The sequence below is a fragment of the Pteropus medius genome, unplaced genomic scaffold, assembly GCF_902729225.1.
Source record: "Pteropus medius unplaced genomic scaffold, Ma_sr-lr_union100, whole genome shotgun sequence".
In the NCBI taxonomy this organism is placed as follows: domain Eukaryota; kingdom Metazoa; phylum Chordata; class Mammalia; order Chiroptera; family Pteropodidae; genus Pteropus; species Pteropus medius.
The window spans coordinates 9,141,308-9,163,829 of record NW_024342471.1 but is presented as its reverse complement, the minus strand read 5'-3'; the positions used below and the strand labels follow the sequence as shown (position 1 = coordinate 9,163,829).

Here is a 22,522-nt window from a genome sequence, read left to right as displayed (position 1 = left end):
TACCCATTTCTCCACTTCTTGCACAGGAATAGAGTATATTTTCCAGCTTCCCCTGACCAAGGTATACCCAGGTACAGATGTTCAGGGCATGAACAGAAGTGATGTGTATTACTTCTGGGTTGTGCCCTTAAAAGAAAAGGGCATACCCTCCCTTTCCCTTCCCAGCAGCTGAAAGACAGACAAGGTGGTGAGCAATTTTGGACCATGTAGAAGAAAGCAACACCTTAGGCCTGGTGGAACAATGAAGGAGAAGGCTGGCCCTTGGACAACTTCATAGAGCCACAGCGGACAGGTTCTGTGACTTTAAGTGAAGAGCTTACAGTCTGATCTGAGAAATAAATCTCTTCTTTAAGCCAGCTACTTTGACATCATAACCTATATTCTAATTAAGCTCATATGGCTGTCCTTCCATTTACGAAAGAGAGCACATTCCCATGAGAAAGGCCAATCTACTACCACAAGAAAGGTGCAGACGGCAACAAAAAAGTGCCCACTCCAGTGCTCTAAAGCTCATTTTGGCCTAAAGCCAAGGTTTATCCAGAGCTAGAATATGAACCAAATGGACGTAACAATAGGTAATAAGCACAGATGAGGGTCCCTTTGGTCCTAGAATATTCTTTCTGGGCCAAATCTCTATTCAGGACTGAACTCGCCTATGCAGAAAAACACCCAAATACCAAGGAAGCCTGAACTTGCCCCTGAAGAGAATTTATTAAATGGATTCTGGTATTGTGAGAAACCTCATTTGGAAAAGCAAATCTAAACTGACCTTCCAAATTCACTTATGGGACTACAGGCCTGGCAAGGAAATAGGAAATATGTGAAGGCCAGAATCAGAAGAACACTTTACGGACAAGCAATTATGACAGTCTGTTGCCCTCAATACCTGCAAACCTTTGCTCTGCTTGTTTCCAGCACAGAAGTGCCTTTCCTATTCCCCTGCATTCTGGTCCTATCCCCACCCTTTAAGGCCTAACTCAAATGTCACCTTCTCTCAACATCCCACCCCTGCTCTACAGGCAAAATCTGAATCTGTTCCCACAGAACTTTATATGTCCCTAATGTAAGAACTTAGCCCTTTTCACTGTATCTGTTTATGTGCTTTTCTACCTACAGGAAAGGGGCTTGTCTCATTCGTATCTCATCCTATATCATCACTTTAGAAATGAGGAAATCAGATCTGTGAAGAGCTCAGATCAAAGACAGACAGAAGCAAGTCTGCTACTAATATTTGGTCAATGGCCTCTAAGACTGGAACTGCTTCTCCCGCTCAATGTTATTGGCAGGAAAATTGAAGGAACCAAAAAAAAAAAAAATCTCCAGAGAGCTTTTTCTGGTTCTGATGGATGGACTAGAAGCTCCAGGAATCTCCATTAGAACCAAAGTTTCCATTTGCCATAATCAGAGGACTCAGCATAAAGGAAGTACTTTTTACAGTAATTATCCCCAACTAACACAAATTCTATAATATTCTGTCTTCCACTGAAACATAATGTCAAGTTCACACTGCTGGTGAACCAACTGTCAGAGTCTCACCTTGAAATATCTCCCCAACTGAATTTCAGACTCAAATGTCTGAAATTCTAGTCCTAAAAATAAGGGCTTTCTTAGAAGTCTGAGGTGAAACCTAGATATGTCGAAAGAACAGGTGAGCTATTAAGCTGGTTTTAGTCTTTCAAATTTTAAGAAATTTAATAATCAGATTAGTCAAGTACCAGCAAAACCATGAGGAAACTGTGGGAGGCTTTGATGGGAGAAAAGTGAGAGGGTATGCTAGGAACAGAGAGTTGCCTTCTGTAGCGCTGGGGCCTGTGGAAACTTCTTTATTCCCTGCTTTGTTTGCTCTCATTAATATTCAGCAGCATGACGAAGGTTGAACATGTCTGTCTACTGACCTCGCCCCATTTACAGATGGTAATAACTGATGGTTAGTGGCAGAAGCAATACTTAACTCTTGTTTAGATCAATTAGCCTATGGTAAAACTGGCTTCATTATACACTATTTCATTTAATGTCAGAGAATCTATTGACAACACTAAGTGAGGACTTACTATATATTAGTATGAGATCCGAGGGCAGAGCATAAAAGTAAATAATCAAACATCCAGGTTTCTTAATTGTAATAGCAACCTCCTGTCTACTGGTTTTACACACAGGGTAAGAAATCACTTTAGTTTGCATGGCCCTGCCCTACTGTCCTCAAAGTTGATTTTATACATGCTGTCAGATGTCCCAGAGTTCCATGTGCCATTTCATACCTATGTATTTTAATGAAGAAGCTATAAGCCAAAAATATATAATGTTACAATTTCAAATAAAAAGAAGCTGCGAAGTTGGTAGAATTTATTAGAAACTCAATTCTTCTGCAATTTCCCAGAAACATAATTTTTTCAATTTCTGTTAAGTTTCAGAAGAAATCTCGAAAAAGCTTCTCTGTAATAAAACATGAACATGAGATTTTAAGGTAACCCTTACTAAACACCATTGTAGTCTCTATAAAAAATAAACAGTGCTGTAGGGAAATATGTTCAGTTACAATTATGATGAAATTAGACTCAAATGTGGACCTCACCAGAAAATCATATATCACTTTTTAGTTCTGTTCTTTTGTCCTGCTTGCAGGGATGGGGGATGGAATGACTATACCCATGCTGCTCTGTGCATGCGTTCTCCTCCTGGCTGTGGAAAGACCTCCCTTTCCTTGACTGTCCCCATTTCATAATGGAAGTGCCAAGGCCTTCAGAGGCTAAGTGACTCTCTCAAGGTAACTTGGGCAGCAAGAGGCTGAGGTGAGAACAAGAGTTAGGTATCTCTGCTTCCTCCAGGAGGGCCACAGCTCTGTGATACAACCCCTGAGAATCACTTGTCATTTCAATCTTTTGGGATTCAACTGGACCAGACCAACCTAACACCTGTTTTGTGTGTCAGAAATGCAAGTACTATGATCTGAGCAGCAGAGCCCCCCGTGATACAGACACAACGTGAAATGAAAACGCTTACTTGGTGAACTGGCAGAGACGCGCTTCCTGGTCAGGTTCTCCTGACTGGCCTTGTCTGAAGCTGAAGAGCCCCTCGTTTGGACATGCCTCTTCCCTGGGCTCTCCTCTGGCTCTGGAGACTTCTCTATTCCATGGAAATACTTCATGTGATAGTGCAACAGTTTGGCTTTGCGGAAAAATTTTAAACAATCCACAACCTTGCACCTAAATTTGTGGTCTAGGTCAACAGCTGGTGCTTTAGATGTCACGAAATCATCTGTTTTCTTAAAAGTATTTGTCCCTAAAAAACAAAACAAAAAAAAAACAAAAATCCCTTGTGTTTATCCTACTTATTACAATACATACATTAACACGTGGCAATAGAAAGTATAAGAGTAGCATGCAGATATTGCTGGAGACATCAATCAGACTGCCATTACCTCCCAAGATTACCCTTTAGAAAGAATGGCTATGACTTCAGGAGAAAAAAGAGACTCACCTGCTATTCATATATTGAAAAAAGCAATCAACATGTTTGTTTAAAGTAGCCATACAAGTTTTCAGGGTTTGAGACTCAGAGGAAAGAACAAGGGAAAATACTAAAAACAAAAACCAAGATCCCAATCCAGCACTTGTTACTCATCAGCTGGACCAGATTCAGACTTACCACCATTCTGGTCCCTCTCTGTATGGACAGAACTAGGGATCATTCTGGTGGGAACTCTTTATTAAACCCAAGGGATCCTACAACAGTTATTGCACAGAGACTGTTAACTGTCGCAAAGATTTTAGTATTGAGCGTTTTTGAGATTTCACTTCCATGTACTTTGTTTGATCAAAAGGACTCATAGACTATAAAGGGGAAAAAAAAGCCAACCAACCAAATGGAGGTGAAGGCATGAGGAGAACTTGGAGGACTCAATGATGAAATTCAAGAGACAAAAAAGTCTGAACACTCCCTAAAACCAAATAAACAGAAGGCAATGGTCTGTCATGCATCAATGACAAAAAGTAAAACTGTTACAAGGCTTTCATGTTAGAAAATCAGTTTATAGTCAATAATATTTTCATTATTATATATGGTGTCAAATGGGTAACAGAGTTGGCAGGGTGATCACTTTGTAAGGTATATAAATGTCTAAATCACTATGTTGTACACATGAAACTAATATAATACTGTATGTCAACTGTAATCAAAAAAAATTTTTTTAATGTTTTAAATCAATTTATTGAAGACTCCCTTCACAATGCCCTCACCCCAATCAGAGCAATTACCTTAAACTCAAATTCTCCTACTCTACAGAACAGGTAACCCAAGAATATCCTCTCATGAGTAAATCAAATTTTTCCTAAATGCAATGATACAAGTTCCATTAGAAGCAGATAGTGTGCTGAACCTCTGATAAATATTATGATTACTTTTTCAAGTACCATTTCATAATCAAAAGAAATAAAAAAAATTCCTAAACTCAATCTAAATCATACTGTCTTTCAAATGCAGCACAGGGTATAGCTGTAAAACTAACTGGTAGGCTTGATGATCTGGTGAATGCTGTTATGTAGGCAATTAATTTAAACAAGTAAAATATTCTACATACACACACACACACACACACACACACACAGCAGAATGCTTCAAAATCACTTTCTATCCATAACAAGATATAAGAGGTCAAATCAGTTAGATGCAGTTAAGAGGAGAAAAAGTAACATAAAGTAAAATGGAATACATACTTATCAGACTAACAGCTGTATAAGACAAGTATGTCAGTGGAGAAATTCAAAACTCTAATCTCCTAAAATTCTTGCTTAAAACCAAATACAAATGGTTTCTCTGGAATTTCCTCCTCTTGGACTGGACCTATTAGGTTAAACCAAATGGATCTGCCATTTTTTGCAGGTTAAAAGGTTAAATATTGGCCATTTCATATGGTTTAACTTAGTAATTCCTTTTCCATACAATTTCTTGCAAAAATCACTGAAGACAGCTCCACTGACCACCATGTGAACAAAGCTAAGGTCTGAGATCAAAGAGTATCACTGTCTGCCACCACCTAACTACAGTAGTCAAGTTCAAGTAAACTCAGTTATCCTTTGATGCACTTGAAGCCCAGATTTTTGATAAAGTTATTTATAATGCAAAAGAAGAACACTAAAATACAAACATCTTTGAATTTTAAAAAAATATTAAGAATTGAAAATGATCTTCAACAACTGGTGCTGGGAAAACTGGACAGATATATGCAAAAAAAGGAACTGGACCACACTCTTAAGCCATATACAAAAATAAATTCAAATGGATTAAAGACTTAAATGTAAGGCCTGAAACCATAAAACTCCTAGAAGAAAGCATAGGTAAACTATTTGACATCAGCCTGAGTAATATCTTTTTAGATATGTCCCCTCTAGCAAGGTAAACAAAGCAAAAATAAACAAATGGGATTTCATCAAACCAAAAAGCTTCTGCACAGTAAGGGAAACCATCAATAAAAACCAAAATACTGAATGGGAGAATATATTTACGAATGATATATCTATAAGGAGTTGATATCAAAAATATGTAAAGATCTCATACAATTCAATAACAAAGATAATCCGATCAAAAAATGAGCAGAGAACATGAAAAGACACTTTTCCAAAGAAGACATACAGATAGCCAACAGACATATAAAAAGATGCTCAATATCACTGATTATCAGGGAAATGCAAATCAAAACCAAAATGAGATACCACTTCACACCAGTCAGAATGGCTATTATCAAAGAGTCAACAAATAATATGTGTTGGTGAGGATGTGAAGAAAAGGGAACCCTTGTGCACTGTTAGTGGGACTGCAAACTGGTGTTGCCATTATAGAAAACAGTATGGAGATTCCTCGAAAAAAACTAAAAAAATAAATCTACCATACAACCCGGCAATTCCACTTCTGGGTATTTATCAAAAGAAAACGAAAACACTCATTTGAAAAGACATATACACACTATGCTCACTGCAGCATTATTTACAATAACCAAGATATGGAGCAACCTAGGTGTCCATTTGATAGATGAATGGATAAAGAAGATGTGGCATTTATATACAGTGTTGTATTACTCAGCAATAAAAAAAAAGAGAATGAAATCTTGCCATTTCCAACAACATCAAAGGACCTAGAGGGGATTATGCTAAGTGAAATAAGTCAAAAAGAGAAAGATAAATATCGTATGGTTTCATTTATGTATGAAATCTAAAACTACAAAACAAATGAACAAACAAAATAAAACAAAAACAGACTCATAGAAATAGAGGTCAAAGGGAAGGCAAAAAACGTAAAGGGGGATATAGTATATAATTTCGTGGTAAGTTTGCAAGGTGACAGATGATTACTACAGTTAGCGGGATGATGCTGTAAGGCATAAAAATGTTGAATCACTATACTGTACACCCGAAGCTAATATAACTAACATAATGTTGTATACTAATTATACTTAAATAAAAAATAAATTTAAAATTAAAAATAGTGAATATAGAAAAAACAAAAAGAAGAGTTGAGAATGAGAACTCTGAACCAATTCTATAAAGAACCACCATTCTCTCTATTCAAAAACTTTGCATCTTATGTATACATGCTGGTGATTTTCATAATGCAAAGACAAAGCAGTGGCTGAAAGTGGGGCTCCACAGCTGGACAGCCTAATTCAAATCCTGGCTCTCTGCTTCTCCTGCCTCAGTTTCCTCATATGCAGAGTAGAGATAATAATGGTAACTTCTTCATTGAGTTGTGAGAATTAAATAAATTACATGCAAAGATCCTAGGAAAGTGTCTGGCATGTGTCTTACCAGATCATTCTGGGCTTATGAACAAATGAGACTTATGAACAACCTTTCAGGAATTAATCTGCTCGTCAGCAGGAGAGCAGAAGTCCTCACCACTCCCAGCCTCACTAGATGCTCATGCCAGAGGCAGTATGCTATAATGGAAACGGCCCAACTTTAAATGCCAGCTCTACCCTTCCTTAGTTGTATAAATAAGCTGTGCGTGTTTCTGATTATCCAGTTTCTCATCTATAAAAAAGAATACTATCTATTTCAAAGAGTTGAAAAGAGGGCTATAGATAACATATGTACATGGCACAAAGCAGGCCATTTTTAATATAAAATATATCTTAGTAAATAGGCTTATGTCATTGATGGAATGTAGCTGGAGACAGCTATTATAATTATCGACCATAGTGAAACACCCTTTCGCCAGCCCTCATAAGCTCTTGCTGGGAGACACAGCACTCTGTAAGCACTCTGTTTTGTCTACATCCTTCAAAAATGTGAAATCCAAAACCAATCACAAAATTTCTAGTATAGCTATCCAGTAGGATTACTACCCCCACCTTTTAGGACATTTTACTTTTACTAATGCAGCCAAAGATTTTTAAAAAAAAAATAATTACATTATACAATGCTGAGAATACCAAGTTTAGGCCAACAAAATCCTGCATTTTGTATTGTCTTTGCATTTCCGTTTTCCCCAAATAGTTTTGTCAAACTATATATGAGAGGTTACATTTATCTCTAATAAACTCCATCTGATTTTTTAATTCAAAAATTTTATAACTCTCGATTCTATAATCCTCTATATTCTTAGATCATTTTCCAGGTCGTTGATAAGGTCCAGTAAGACAGAGCTGAGGACAGTCTTTGGAATAGCCTTCCGGCTGACATCAATTAATTAATCTACGCACTCTGGCTAGAGCTGCCTGAACAGATTCAATTTCATCTATGCAGATTTCCAACATGCTCATATATCTATCTCCTCCATGGCCAAAGATCTATTTCAAAAGAGATGTGGTTCAAACTATCTGCTGAAATAATCTGATAGTGCTATAGACCCCAAAATTCATATGCTGAAACCTAATCCCCAATATGATAGTATTTGGAGGTAGGGCTTTTGAGAAGTGATTAGACTATGAATGAGACTAGTGCCCTTATAAAAGAAACCCTAGAGAGAGCTCCCTTGCCCCTTCCACCATATGAGCTTACAGTGAGAACTATATGAACTGAATCTGCTGGGGCTTTGATCTCTGACATCCCGGTCTCCACAACTGTGAGAAATAAATTTCTGTTGTTCATAAGCTACCCAGTCTATGGTATTGTTGTAACAGCCCAAATGGACTAAGACAGATAATCTATCACTTTCGTAAGCCTCTCAAAAGGAAATAAGTTTAATTTGGAAGGATAAAAAGTCCTCTCCACAAAAGCAAAACCCTTGATTCCTCACAGCTAAGCAGAAGATGAGATGAGCTGGCCCTCCAAAGATGAGCAATCTCGGCACGTAGGTAGGCCACCTGTCTCTGAGAGGTGGTACTAGGATCACAGAGGGTCAAGTGAACAGATAAACTTCTCAGGAGAGAAGACACTGCCAGGTATCACTGTCATGAAGCCCCTGGCCAAACCAAGAGCCCCTTTCAAGATGCCAACATTGGTAACATAAAACTGAGTCGCTGGTTTTTGTCTGAAGAAGTAAACATTACAAGAAGAAAAATTTGAGAATTATGAATCTTCAACCATGAAGTTCAAGAAGTAACAGCCCCACAAATTCAACTCAATGCAGTATAACTCATTGATGTGCAAGCCTTTCTGAGTATAAGCCTGTTGGTAATCTCGTTGGGAAAAAACAATCAATATAAGCATCAGGGTAACAAAAGCAGCAAATAGGATATAAATCAGTTATGAATAATAGCCCGTGACAAAATCTGATAGATTAAACTATTAGCTATAATTTCAGACCTACGAATCAAAAAGATTAAAGAATTCTATAGTAATAAAATGTTTATGCTAACTTTTTAATAAGAATTATGTTAAATTAAAATGAAACAACAGCAAAATAAAAGATATATATACCACCCAAGACTTAAGTATTTGTTCCTTTTTCATGAAGATCTTGCAAACTGCACTAATTTTGAACCCAACCAATTTTTAGAGGTATGAAAAATTTTCCAGACTTTAAAATTTTATCCTATTTTTCCCTTACAGCCACAACGAACTCTCTATGCACAATGAAAGCTGCCAGTTCAGCCAGCGTAATCAGCATGGTTCCCTCTATTTGGCACTTACTCCCATATGAAAACCAAGTGCTACTCATCCTTCGAATGGCACCTCCTTGCACAATGTTTTCTCCTTGGTTTCTCAGCAGTAAAGATTCTGTCCTGCCTTCTCTGAATTCCCATAAGTACTTAATGGAAAATAAATCTTGCAGTATCCATCCCTTTCTATTTGTATTACAGTTGGTTCTGTTCACTCCTTATTCCAAAACATTGAAATAGGAAATGTGCTCCTTTCTTTTCTCTTACAGCACTTATCTTACGTACTACTACATCAAACAAAAGAGCCTCTCCGAGACTGTTTTCTCATTATTAAGTAGGAATAAAAATACTTATTTCACAAGGCTCCTACATGTTTCCATGAGGTAATAGAAGAGAAAACCTGTTACTAACTGCAACCGGTTATTTGAACATTAGCTGCCATCTTGGTTGTCACTGACCTCACAGTAATTACTTAAAACAATCAAAATTATGCATACTCTCAGCAAGGGGTCCATGTATCAGTGGCATAACCTGCAAAATGTTAACATCTAATCACCTGACTTATTAAGCAAAAACTGATATATTAATGGTATCATAAAAGCACAATAGGAACAGTAACCAGAAAAAATGTTTTACATTTTAAAAAGAATTAAAAATAAAATATGCACAGCATAATTATGCTCAAGAATATCCACAAATTATGTTATGAGCAAAACATAAGAATATGTATAAGAATAATATATAATAGTATACATTATTTTTTAGAATTGTAGGAATGTAAACTGGCCATCTTTTGGTTACAGGATTTCATATTTAAAAAAATCAGTTTCACGACGGCCAGATAGGAGGGGTGTTGGGGTCCTGGGTGAAAAAGGTGAAGGGATTAAGAAGTATAAATTGCTACAGCCATGCCACCCTGAACGTGCCGGATCTTGTCTGATTTCAGAAGCTAAGCAGGGTTGGGCCCAGTTAGTACTTGGATGGGAGACCACCTAGGAATACCAGGTGCTATAAGCGTTAAAAGAAAAAAAAAAAAAGTACACATTGACAGTTACAAAATAATCAGGGGGATATAATGTACAGCATAGAGAATTTGGTCAATCATATTGTAATAACTATGTGTGTTGTCAGGTGGGTAGTAGACTTATTGGGGAGATCAAGTCGTAAATTATATAAATCTCTAACCACTAAAAATTAAAAAATAAATTAAAGACAAACCTATGAGAAATGTTTTAAAAATCCGTTTTCTCGACTTTTCCATGTTTTCTAATAGGTTTATAATATTATTTTCACAGTAGAAAAAACAACAAAACTTTTATATATTTTCACATTATACTCCTCCCCGGAAAGGTGTTTCTGTGTGACAAAAGAAACATGGTGATGGAAGCACAGTCAAGAAACTAGGAGAGCCACTGGTTGCCAAAAAAGCCTGCTGGCCACTGTCTACGTAAATTCCAAGTCTCACACACAGATATGTATTTCCCAAGGGGAGGACAGGTCATTTGGAACATATGTCACTGATGGCATCAGCTAAGTGACATTATCTACTCCTGGGATACTCTATAGTCCTTGTCAACATAGGAGCAGTAACTAGTACAGAGAAGGCAGAAAATACATACATAAAATCCTTGTGGGAGCCTGGTTCAAAAGCTAGGGGTATCAAATTAACCCAGGGGGTAGAAATTAACTTATTCCTGTTTTAGAAAGCAGTATGGAAATCAATGTCTGCAAATAGTTACTGGTATTACCATTTAAATGCTCTGTGCTCTTCCTTCTGTTTAATAGACTTTTGTCTGGAGGAATCAAGGCAAAGCACAGAGCTCTCCCCTGGCTCCCAAGAGTCGCCCTTTGCTCTTGCCTCTCCCAAATTACTACTGTATAGAGAAAAATAGTCCATAGAATTTGAATTTGCTTTTAATAATGGTAACTCTAAGGAATGTTTTCTCTACTTTTTTTGGGGGGGGGGTGGGCAGGGGTACGGGGGCAGGAGGGGATAGACTACAGAATGTCTCCTAATAATCCCTGCCTTCTGGTATTCACACTCATGTAAAAATCCCATCCCTTTGAGTGTGGGCAGGACCAGTAACTTGCTTCTAATAGAATATGGCAAAGGTGACAGCATTATCACTTTCATGATTATGTTATGTAAGATTGTTAAGGTCCACCTTACTAGGAGGCACACTCCCTTGCTGGCTTTATGAAACAAGCTGCTACATTATGAGCTATTCGATGGAGAGGTACATGTGGCAAGAAACAGAGAGTGCCAACAAAAAACTGGCCCTCACTCTGACTTCCGGCAAGGAATTGAATGCTGCCAACAATCACATGAGCCTAGAAGTGGATCCTTCCCCAGGAGTTTTCAGATGAGAATGCAGCCCTGACGAATCCCTTGATTGCAGCCTTACAGAAGACTCAGTTAACTTGTGCCTGGACTTCTCACACACAGAAACTGTGAGAAAATAAATGTGTTGGTTTAAGCCACTATGTTTGTGGTAATATTGTTACACAGCAATTAGATAATATAGTGTGGGATCAGAAGCCCTCTCATTTTCTATATACTTGAGTAATGCTTTATACTTTCTTTTACAATAAGCATACATTACTTTCATATTAAAAAAGGTTTCTCAACTGTTTTCTGAAACTTGGCTTAGAAATAAATGTCCTCTTAAACTCCCCCCCGCTTTTTTTTGTATATCCACTGCCAGTACCTCAAAACCTCACAGTTCAATGACTATGATGCTGATATTCAGTCTGATTGGCAATACTCGGTGTGGCATTTTAAGCCCATTTCAATTTAAGTACCATCTTGCTTTCAAAACTCATCTCCCATTAATCCACAATGAGGCCTCGGCATCTGCCCAGCCTACTGCTGGCCCCAGCAAGTGCTTCATGCTTCCATAGCTCGTACTTCTGCCCTCCCTGCCATTCCTCCCACGCTCTCCAAGTCTTTACTTCCATCCAGACCCAACTCACACCACATGCAGGACAGTGTCCAGATGGCCCTGGCTCTCAGGACCACAAGCCATCAACTCTTGGCACAAATGACTATCTGCTGCACACCATCTTTAGCACTTTGGATCTACTCCTGGATCCTGTTATTTGTCACTCCTCCAGCTAGAAGAGAAGGGCCACTTCGCATTGTCTTGTGTTCCCTCAGCACCAGCCCCTAATGCAGTCAGTATTCTAGTCAAGCAATGACACCATGGGAACCCAATAGTTTAATACTTTTTTGACATGTACTTCAAATACAATATATGATATAATGAATAAAACATTTTTCAGGTCTGTGAAAGAATAACTTTCTCAGATTTGAAGCAACAAAAGCAATTAAAGAGAAACATGAACAGAGTGAAAAATTCACAGCAAGTCCAGTCAAATGCTTAGAATAAAAAAAATAAACAATCAAAATGTCCATAGAGAAACAATTTTTAAAATTATGGGAAGTCTGTGTTATGTAATTCTAATCAGCCACTTAAAGTAGCTCTGTACTTACTGATATGAATAATTTGCTAAGCGAAAACAGGAAACTGCCCGCTACATACATAGTTATGGGGGGAGGGAGAAAATATTATAAAAATGCACAGAAAGGAAACCAGGGATAGAAATCAATCTGTTGACAGTAGTTCTCTCTGGAAAAGGGCCTGGACGAGGAACACAGGTGGTACAGAGAAACTTCCACATTTTCTCTTTATACCTCAAGAACAATGAATACGCCTAGAATAAACCAGATCCTGGTTTCTAAATATAATTCTCCACTTAAAAGAAATAGGGCTTCTTGGAGAAAGAGCTGACTTCAGGGTTGGGTAAATGGAAGATGAGCTTAGAATATCTTGTGCCAAAAAGTAAATAAGTGTTCAAAGAATGATGAAGACGTAGGAACCAGTGTGAAGGGTTCCCACTTGCCAAATCTGGGACAAAAGGATATTAAAATAAGTAATGACTGAAACAGATTATAACCAATTGAATGAAGCAAGAATCCATGAGTTCATGTGGCTATAACTACAATAATTAAAAAAGAAGAGAAAGCTCTTCCTTACATTAGAATATAAACTAATAAATGTAGAAGGAATGATGAGAATTAGAAATCACCATTTGGCAGCCATCATAGGTAAAGTTGTTTCAGGCAAGATGTTCCAAAGGATGCTAAAACTGTAGGTGAAAGTTTAATAAAGAAACAAGATATTTACATAGCTTCAAAGTATCCTCTCACAAGAAATTTTTTAATTATAAAAGGAAAAATAATAGCCTTACAGTAGAGAAACCTAGTAAATACTACCTAAACCAAGTGATCAAAGTTAATACCACCAATAAATGAGACAAACAGAAATCATGTGCCTCCTAATACAATGCACATGAAAAGGATACAACGCTTACATGGTATTTCTGCTAAAAGTGAATAACCTAAAGTTAATCATGAGGATATATCAAAAAACCTCAAATTGAGGAACATCATATTCTTCAGAAATGTCAAGGTCACAAAAGACTAAAAAAAAAGACTAAAAAGGAGACTAAAGAAACATGACAATTAAATCCAATGTGTCAGCCAGGATACAACCAGAAAAAGAAAAATGTTTTTCTCACTTTTGCTTTAAAGAACATTATTACAATAACTGATAAAGTTTGAATAAAATTGTGAATTTGATAATTATATTTTGGTAATATAAGAGAATGTCCTGTTTTTAGGGGTAAAGGTCTACAACTTATTTACAAACAATTCAGAAAAAAAAATACTTTTAAAAACAGAATAACAAAGCAAACATGATAAACTGCTAACAAGTGGGGAATCTGGTTGAAGATATACACGCATACCTCATTTTATTGCATTTCGCTTTATTGTACTTCACAGATGTTGCATTTTTTACAAACTGAAGGCAAGATCTTCCACAAGTAAAAGGTTTAGGACTCACTTTATTGCGATACTTGCTTTATTTACTGTAACTGAACCCACAATATCTCCGAGGTATGTCTGTACAGAAGTTCTTTGTACTATTTTGCAACTTTTTTATAAGTCTGAAATTATTTCAAAATAAAAACTTCTTTAAAGTATATGCAGGAAAAAATATATATGCAGGAAAAATACTTTGAGGTCACAGAATATTCAAGTACAAGGAAAGCAATCCTGCCACTGCTATCCCCTAGATGGCAAATCTCGGCACTCAGCCCTCACAAAAATCGCTGAGCATTTATTCCACAAGATGGCAGAGCTTCCCCAAATGCCAGAGCTGTGTTTAGAGCAGCTAATCCTCTCTGCTCTGGAACAGAGCTGCCATCCCCAGCTCCTCCTCCTGCTGTCCAAGAGCCTCCTTCACACTGATTCCTCAGATCATGGCTCCATCCCAGGTTAGAAATTCCAAGACTGGCACTGGATCAGGACGGCACTTACTGAACAATGACTAACACAGAAACATCCTAACCTCCAGGGGCCTTGCTGGATGTTTCTGATAATACCGCCCTTCTTCCTGCTTACTTACGTAACACATTCCTGATGAATGAGTTCTCAACAACCTCCCTCTCTCCCAGGAATCTTTCTGGATCATCCTGTACTCAAAACTAAGCCCTATTCCAAAAGGAACACCAGGAACACCAGTTTACAAATCAAATTAAAGAATTCCAAAGGCACCGCCGTGTCTGGAGTACTGACATCACTTATAACACACACTGCTTTTCAAGTCTGGCCACCCTACCAATAAGCCTCTTACTCGGAGTGTACACAATGCTTTAACAAGTGCCCTCAAGAGCCGTGGGAGTTCTGCATTACATACTGTACAACTTCCCTAAAGGCAGGGACTGTGTTCATTTCACTCGATTTACATAGCACCCAGCATCTCAAAAGATGGCATTAGGCACTCATGTGGTGGATGGGAGTCAAAGACCCTGCACCACCAGCCATGAGGAAGTATACAGCTCTAAGTCATTCCTTTTTAGCCAAATATAAGGCTCTTTGTCTATAAAATAGGGAGAATAGTGAAAATTTAAAAATAACTTAAATGTTCAGCAGGGGAGAGTTAAATAAATTATGGAATACTCATACAATGAAATAAATTACATGCAACTGTGAAAGGGAATATGAACTGATGTGGAAAAATACCATAAATGAAAATGGCAAGCCATTGAGTAACACGAGAATATGATTTTATTATTATGTTTTTATAAAGCTGTATGTATACATGTATGTTTGTATATGCACAGAACCATGTCTGGAAGGATGGAAAGCCACACACCAAATTGTACCATGGTTCTTTCAAGAGTGAGAAGACAAAAAAAAAAGTGAAAAGACGATAAAAGAACAACTTTTCGCATTTTTTTCTTTTATTTGGTTTTAATTTTTCCTAGCATGTATTGGTTTTGAAATTTATAAAAAAAATTAAAAATACCAACATGACTCCTTATGAAATACTTTTTAAAATAGGGGTCCCAGATGCCTTAATTCAGAGAGTAGTTGTGAAAATTCATCAAGAACTAGTACTTATAAAGTATTAGTATTCCTTAGTGTTCAGATTATGAAAAATCAAATTTCATTTAAAAATCACATTAAACAAAACCTTTCATTTCCATCTCCTTATGACTCAAAAATGATGACCAAATGTAGACTTTGTAAGTCTACAAAGCCTGGGATGACTTTAAGTTCTGCCATGTTATGTTTTTCAATGAAGAAAATTAATGAGCAACTGATGTGGTTTAACTTTTAATACCTTAGAAAACATACTAAAAATACCTTTTCACACTAATTTTCAAAACACTCTTTATCTGGCCATATGTGTTGAGTTTTTTTAATTCCCATATCCAACAGGAATCTTGGAAAAAGAATCACTGCATCAAAAAATAGGACTCACTTGAAATTGTTTGGAAAAAAATAGTTATCAAAATTATGAAAGATCTAGAAATAGTTAAATTGGGCAATGATCAATCAATAATGTTATTCACCATGTATCAGTTGGAAGTATCATGGACAATCTATTCTTATAAGTAAGTGCCTCCCTGAGGTCAAGGAGATAAGTTATTCATCTTTGTGTGTTTTCCTAACCCCCTCCAGTTTTCCACTCTCCCCTTCAAAGTTGTGTTACATAAAAAATGTTCAAATAATTGTTGAATGAATAACCCAATGAATTATATATTACTTACAACCTAACTGATGAAATAATAACTTTTCCAATAAATCTACTTGCTCTGGTTGGGTATAAAAGGTATTCGATAAGTCTACGGCCATGCCACCCTGAATGTGCCCGATCTCGTCTGATCTCAGAAGCTAAGCAGGGTCAGTCCTGGTTAGTACTTGGATGGGAGACCACCTTGGAATACCAGGTGCTATAGGTAGGCATTTAAAAAAAAAAATCAAAAAAGGTATTCAATAAAATTATTGAATACGGAATGAAAGCTCAGAGGTGAGAGTGAATCTGCTGTGCAAAGAGGCTATTTGGCTAGAGCAGAGTCAGCAAGAAAGGAGAGAGAATGAGGAAAGACTAAGTTGGAGAGGTAGCAGGCAGCCAGAAGCAGCAGGCCCACTGTAGCCTGGTGTAAGGACCTGGGGTATTCATAACCAAATATCAAAAGTTCTGGGCAGTAGGAGACATAAATATTAGTTTAATTATTCTTGTACTTTTCTGGATTTCTTTTCAAATTTATGAATATAAAAAAGCAAGTTACCAAAATGGGTAAATGAATGAAGACAAGAACACTTCCATAAATGAGGTAAAAGGTACCAACAAAATCCCTGGTAAAGTTTAAATAAGGTCCTGATTTTGGTAATTATATTGTGGTAATATAAGAGAATGTCCTTGTTTCTAGGAAATATACATTGAAGTATTTAAGGGTAAAAGTCTGCAACTTATTTTCAAGCAATTTTAAAAAAATACTTTAATATACCTTAAAGCCACAGAAGAGCTAAGTAGGAGGAAAGCAACCTTATCAACGCAGAGAGCCAAGTGAACATTTCAGGGCTATTCCCCTATCCTGCAGACAAAGCATTTTCAGCAGCTCTATGAACTCACCAAAGCAAATGATCTCAGTTTGGCAGCAATGTACCTGGCTCAGCCTTAACCTATTTTAGAAAACTTGCAATTAAATCAGAAAGCACATCCGACAGTCTCAGAAAAGACCCTATGATTATGTTGTTGATGCTGCTCAGTGTCCATCTCCAAATGCCTAACTAATACTCACCCTTCAAGGCCCTGTGTGAATACCACCTTCTCCCACTCCTGCCCCCAAACCATTGACCTAAATATCGCCTCTCTCCCAAAGTCAGATCCAAATAGCATTTAATGAATACCAGGACCAAGAGAGCCTCATTCATCTTTTTCTACTCAACAGGTAGCAGAGCTCCTGGGAATATAAAAAGAACTATACAAGTGAGTCCTGAGTTCAAGTTCCATGCAGCAGGCACCCATTATCAATGTCAATATTCTCTTCCATAATTCTGTTCTAAGTATTTCTCATGACACCATCTTTCATTCACTCTCACATTACAGGTACAGGTAGTCTTATTCATTCCTCTGGACAGAAAGATCTAGGAGGGCATTTCTCATTCATCTCTCTAACCCCTAGAACAATAAACTCTCAACCAATTTTCCACCACGGCACATACCAGATGGCAGACCACAGGCAACACATCCTCTCAAACTTCAATGGCTATAACCCTATGACTCTCCTACTTAAGAAAGCGCAGAGAACACAAGTACATGAAAGATAAACCATTGTAGCATTAAACTAAATCTGATCTGGTTATTTTAAAAATAAATTGTTCATAATAAATTATTATAGACTTTACTCTTAAACTAATCTGGTTAAAGTAAATCACTTGTAAACTTTTGATACTTTGACAAATAACTTCCTATTCATTTTATAACTGAAAACACATCAATACTGCATGGGTTAGAATCATTAATCTAGACAACGTGGCAAAGTGTCCCATTTCTAATGAGTACTTAGTTTAAAAAAAAAAAAAAATTAGCCCACTAGGCCTGTACTTATGTTAGGTCTTCTCTCTTGTTTATTCTGCATTTCATGTAGAATATCCACGAATGAGACAGCTTAGAATAGAGTCTAGCACTTAGCAGGCACTCACTAAAATTTGTTGATTAAAATGAATGCATGGACTGCAGCCCAGATTTACAGAATAATCTGAGATCTCTGAACTTCTAAGGGCATCAACTCTAATTTCTGTTTTACAGCATAAACAAATGCCTACACAAATAAAACAATTCCGACTGTATTCTTCTCTAGCTTCTAAGTCATCAAAGCAAATCGCATAGAGCCCATTTTAAAAGTACAATAATGGGTTCTATGCTGCATTTTTTCAAGCTCAGGGTACTCTGACCTCTACCATTACTAAAAACTCTTTTGGAAAAAGGGCAGTGCTTCAGTTAGTTGTAGTGGTTTCAGTATTATTCCCTAGAAAATCCTCTGTGCAACCTAAAAAAACAAAAGAAGAAAGGAAATCTTACCATCACCCTTTCCCAAGACTTTACCTTTTGTGTCCTCTATACAAACCAGAGACACCGCTAAATTAACCAATACAAGAGATATTCGAAGTGTGTGTGTTTCAGAAAGAGGTAGCCCAAGACAACACAAAATATGTAAACTTCAAAATGGCACTGGATTTAGCCTCTAACCTAGTCTCCTCATTCATCTCATCTGCACACCATATTTCCTAGTGATGTAGGAATAATTCATAGCCATTTTCAAGTGATGTCTAACATAACGCCACCCTTAAGACAACATAATTAAGAGCTTAGTCTGTGGTGTTGTAAGGGGCATGGCTGTCATCTACAGCTTTCCTTGCCAAAACACACAACTGAGTTCTGAGAATAAATTTCCACCTCATTTGTACATCAACTCTAATAATTATCCCCACGTGACAGAAAAGCAGGCTGGGAGGAGAAGAACCCTGCCAATGAGCAGAGGCTCAGCAGGAAAAGGGGCATCACTTGCACTCACAAGCCCATGAGGCTGAGGTACAACTCTCTGGACCCAGTGGAACAGAAGGCCAACCTAATGGCACCATGGATGAGCTAGGAGTGAATATTTAAGAACTTCCTGTTAGCTATTTTCAAAGAGCTGCTCTACTACAGTATTTACATTAACTATATGGCATCTTGTCAAGAAGAAAAAAAAAATCTACCTCTTCCCTCAAAATTGAAATTATATCCAAATAAAAGTAAACAATTGTGTAGACATACACACATTATGGTCTAAAAGTCTTATAAATGGTCGTATTAAAAGCAAAACCATTTAAATGTCACTAACCTTTAAAAATAAATAAAAAATGTCACCTACCGTTTAACAATGTAAAATTTTCTATTTATAATTTAAATTACTCTTAATATTTAGAATTTGCCTTTCCAGAAGAAAGACAAAGAATTTCAAATCTTACAGTCATTGTTAAATATATAAATTAGATTTACATTTGTATAACTCAAATGAGGATATAAATGTACAGATTTCATGACAGCTAATATCAAAAATAAAGTCACAAGTATGTAGTGTTAAAACACAGAATCACTAAATATTAGACTACCTTTTCTCCATTTGAAATAGTCTCATAGGAGATGTACTACACCTTTGCTCCTATTGTTCCTCTGCTGGAATACCTAGAGCCATCTGTTACTTGTGGGACAGTGCTATTCACCCATCAAGATTCAGCTTAAATGTCATGTCTTACAAATTAAGATATCTTTAGGTGGGCACTAAATCTGACTGATCTCGTATCAATGGTGCTTATTAGCAGAGGGCCTGGTACTTAGCAAGTCCACGGGATGCTCTGAACAAAAAAAAAGATATGCAACTAGAGCCTCCACATCCACATTTACAGCATCTCTTCTCATATTTGATGCCCTAGCTGCAGGAAGACAATTCTATTTAACCTTTACTATTTCCCTGAGTTACTCTGTAAAAGAACTTGGCAGTATATTCTTCCCCAGGGAACAAGGAGCAACCCATAAAAATCTCCACAAGCTGCTTCATTTTCCCTCTGGGCTTTTATGGACCCAAGAAGCTCTCTACACACAGGGAAGAAAAAAAGTTACAGACCATCCATATTTACCAAAGAAACACTTCCCAGGTCTAGAACCATGTAATTAATAGAATCTCATGAGATTTGATTCCATGCTTGCAGCTGGCTAAACTCTAATAAAGCCATGCCTTCCCCCAGTTAAATTGGCCTTAGTCCAGAATACAGCTGAGTCTAGAAAAGGGCTATCATAAAAGCCCTTAAGACTTCACAGATATTTAGGAAATGTCAGAATTTACCTACACTAATTCCCTGCTCCCCGACTCTATTCCTCTCAATTTATGATAAGTCATACTTTACAAAACTTTTTAAAGATGAATGTTGATCAAGCACCTTGAGGCATGAGCTATATGGGTAGGAGTCATATTTTGATCTCATCAAAATATTTAAAGAGTGTCTTAAACTGGAATTAAAATGACTTTTTAATTTGAAGTTTATAGTATGGAAAAATATATATGTACTAATATCTACGGTACATATTATGATTATAACTCTATTTTTTAAATACTGAGAAAAAGAGAAAGTAGATTTAAAATTTTTAATTTCGCTAAGGTGAAATATAATAATAAAAGTAAAAAACAAGTGACAGACCAAGAGAAAATACAGTACAATGTATATAAAAGATAAAAGATCAGTATCAGTAATATACAAAGAAAATCAATAGTATAAACAACCCAACAAAAAGTAGGCTAAGAAAAAGAAACAGTTCACGGAAAAATATAAACACATGAAAAACGTTTGACATCGTAACAAAAAAAACCAAAGAACTTAAAAAATAAGCTCGTTTCCAATGTTAACATAAATTAGAGAAAATTTAAAAGATGAGTAATATCCATAGATGGCAAGGATGTAAGGGAAAATTTACTCTACCATATTCTTGATTAAATTATAAAGTGAAATGGTCTTTTTGGAGGTGACTTGTCAATGCAATTTAAAATGTGCATTCCCAGTATACAGCCATGCCACACTAAACGTACCCAATCCCGTCTGATCTCGGAAGCTCAGCAGGGTTGGGCCTGGTTAGTACTTGGATGGGAGACCACCTAGGAATATCAGGTGCTATAGGCATAAAAAAATAACAATAATAAATAAAAATAAATAAATAAAATGTACATTCCCTTTGAAACCAGCAGTTATATTCATTTGAAACTTATCTTATAGGACTATTCACTAAATGGTTCAAGGAATACTACTGCATCGTTTTGAAATATTCACTGCTTAGAAATATTCTAAATGTCAAAAAGGAAATGGTTAAATATATGATGTTATATTGTTACGAGATACAAATACTCAACCATCAAAAAGAATGAGACATGTATACTGACATGGATAGATCTCAAGAAATAAAAATAAATCAGAGAACAATAAGCCTAGAATTAACCCAACTAAGACTAAAAGAACCCAGTACATTTTAAAATACTAAAATCTTAACTGCTTCCCAACTTATGTAAATGTATAAAAAAGGATATGGAAAAAAATCAAAAACTAACCCCAGGAGAAAGGAGCAAGATAGAGACGGCTTTTCACTTTTACTCCTAATGCCTCCACACCATTTGCCTTTTTTAAGATCTGTATATATATTTCAGACTGCTTTTTTGAAAAGATTGCTTTTTTAAAATAAATACACATACACACAAAAAAAGTGGCCTAGATGTTCTTCACTTGATAAGTCCAATCATGGTCAGCACCATTCTGGACTCTGGCCATTTACCACAAACATTAGCAAAACTAAGAGTGTGCATTACCAATTACATCCAAATAGCTATTAATGTAATAAGCAATCCCTACTTGAGAGGAAAAAAAAATCCCTATGTGGTCATGAATGTGCACAACTTCCTAAGGCTATTAACATAAGATAGGGTTTTCTCTTTCAACATGGTAGAATAGCTCATATTGAAACAACCCTTTTTTGTATACAACCCTTATAAACTCTAGAAAAAAATATTTAAAAAAACAAATATCTAAAGGTATTGGAGAGCAACAAAAAACAGGCAGAAACAGGAGTCAGGCGCTTGGAATGAGAGAAGGGTACTAGGTGAGTTTCCCATTTTTAAAGCTTTTCACCCAAAGTCAGATTCCAATCAGAAGTACTGGGTAGCTAAAACTGAGAAACATTCTGTCTTACTAGTTGAAAAAAACAGAAGAGTTCAGTGCAACTACTAGAAAGTGAGGGAGAAAATCCAGGAAGGAAGAGCCACAAAAGGGTGGCCCCAATTTCTGTATTAAAACTCTACCTAAACATATATACAATGGAATATTGCCCAGTCATAAGAAGAGATGAAATACTGCCATTTGCAACAACTTGGATGGACCTTGAAATAATCATACCAGGTGAAATAAGCCAGACAGAAAAAGTTGAAAATCACATGGTATCACTTATACGTGGGATAGAAACCTAAAAGCAACAAATGAACAGGACAAACAGAGACTCATGGAAATGGACTATAGACTAGTGGTTACCAGAGGGAGGTAGATGAGGTAAA

General features: G+C 36.7%; 1 protein-coding gene and 3 pseudogenes across 4 annotated transcripts in view; 3 read left to right on the top strand and 1 right to left on the bottom strand.

Moving 5' to 3' along the window:
• PHF20 (PHD finger protein 20) overlaps window positions 1-22,522 on the bottom strand; it is a 104,718-nt gene that overhangs the window by 29,122 nt on the left and 53,074 nt on the right. For all 4 annotated transcript variants that reach the window (XM_039864229.1, XM_039864231.1, XM_039864232.1 and 1 more), the window contains exon 10: window positions 3,001-3,279. In XM_039864229.1, coding sequence (XP_039720163.1) covers window positions 3,001-3,279 — 279 coding nt within the window. The remainder of the gene's footprint in view (window positions 1-3,000; window positions 3,280-22,522) is intronic.
• On the top strand, window positions 9,934-10,051 carry LOC120604181 (uncharacterized; annotated as a pseudogene).
• On the top strand, window positions 16,230-16,348 carry LOC120604051 (uncharacterized; annotated as a pseudogene).
• On the top strand, window positions 20,989-21,107 carry LOC120604117 (uncharacterized; annotated as a pseudogene).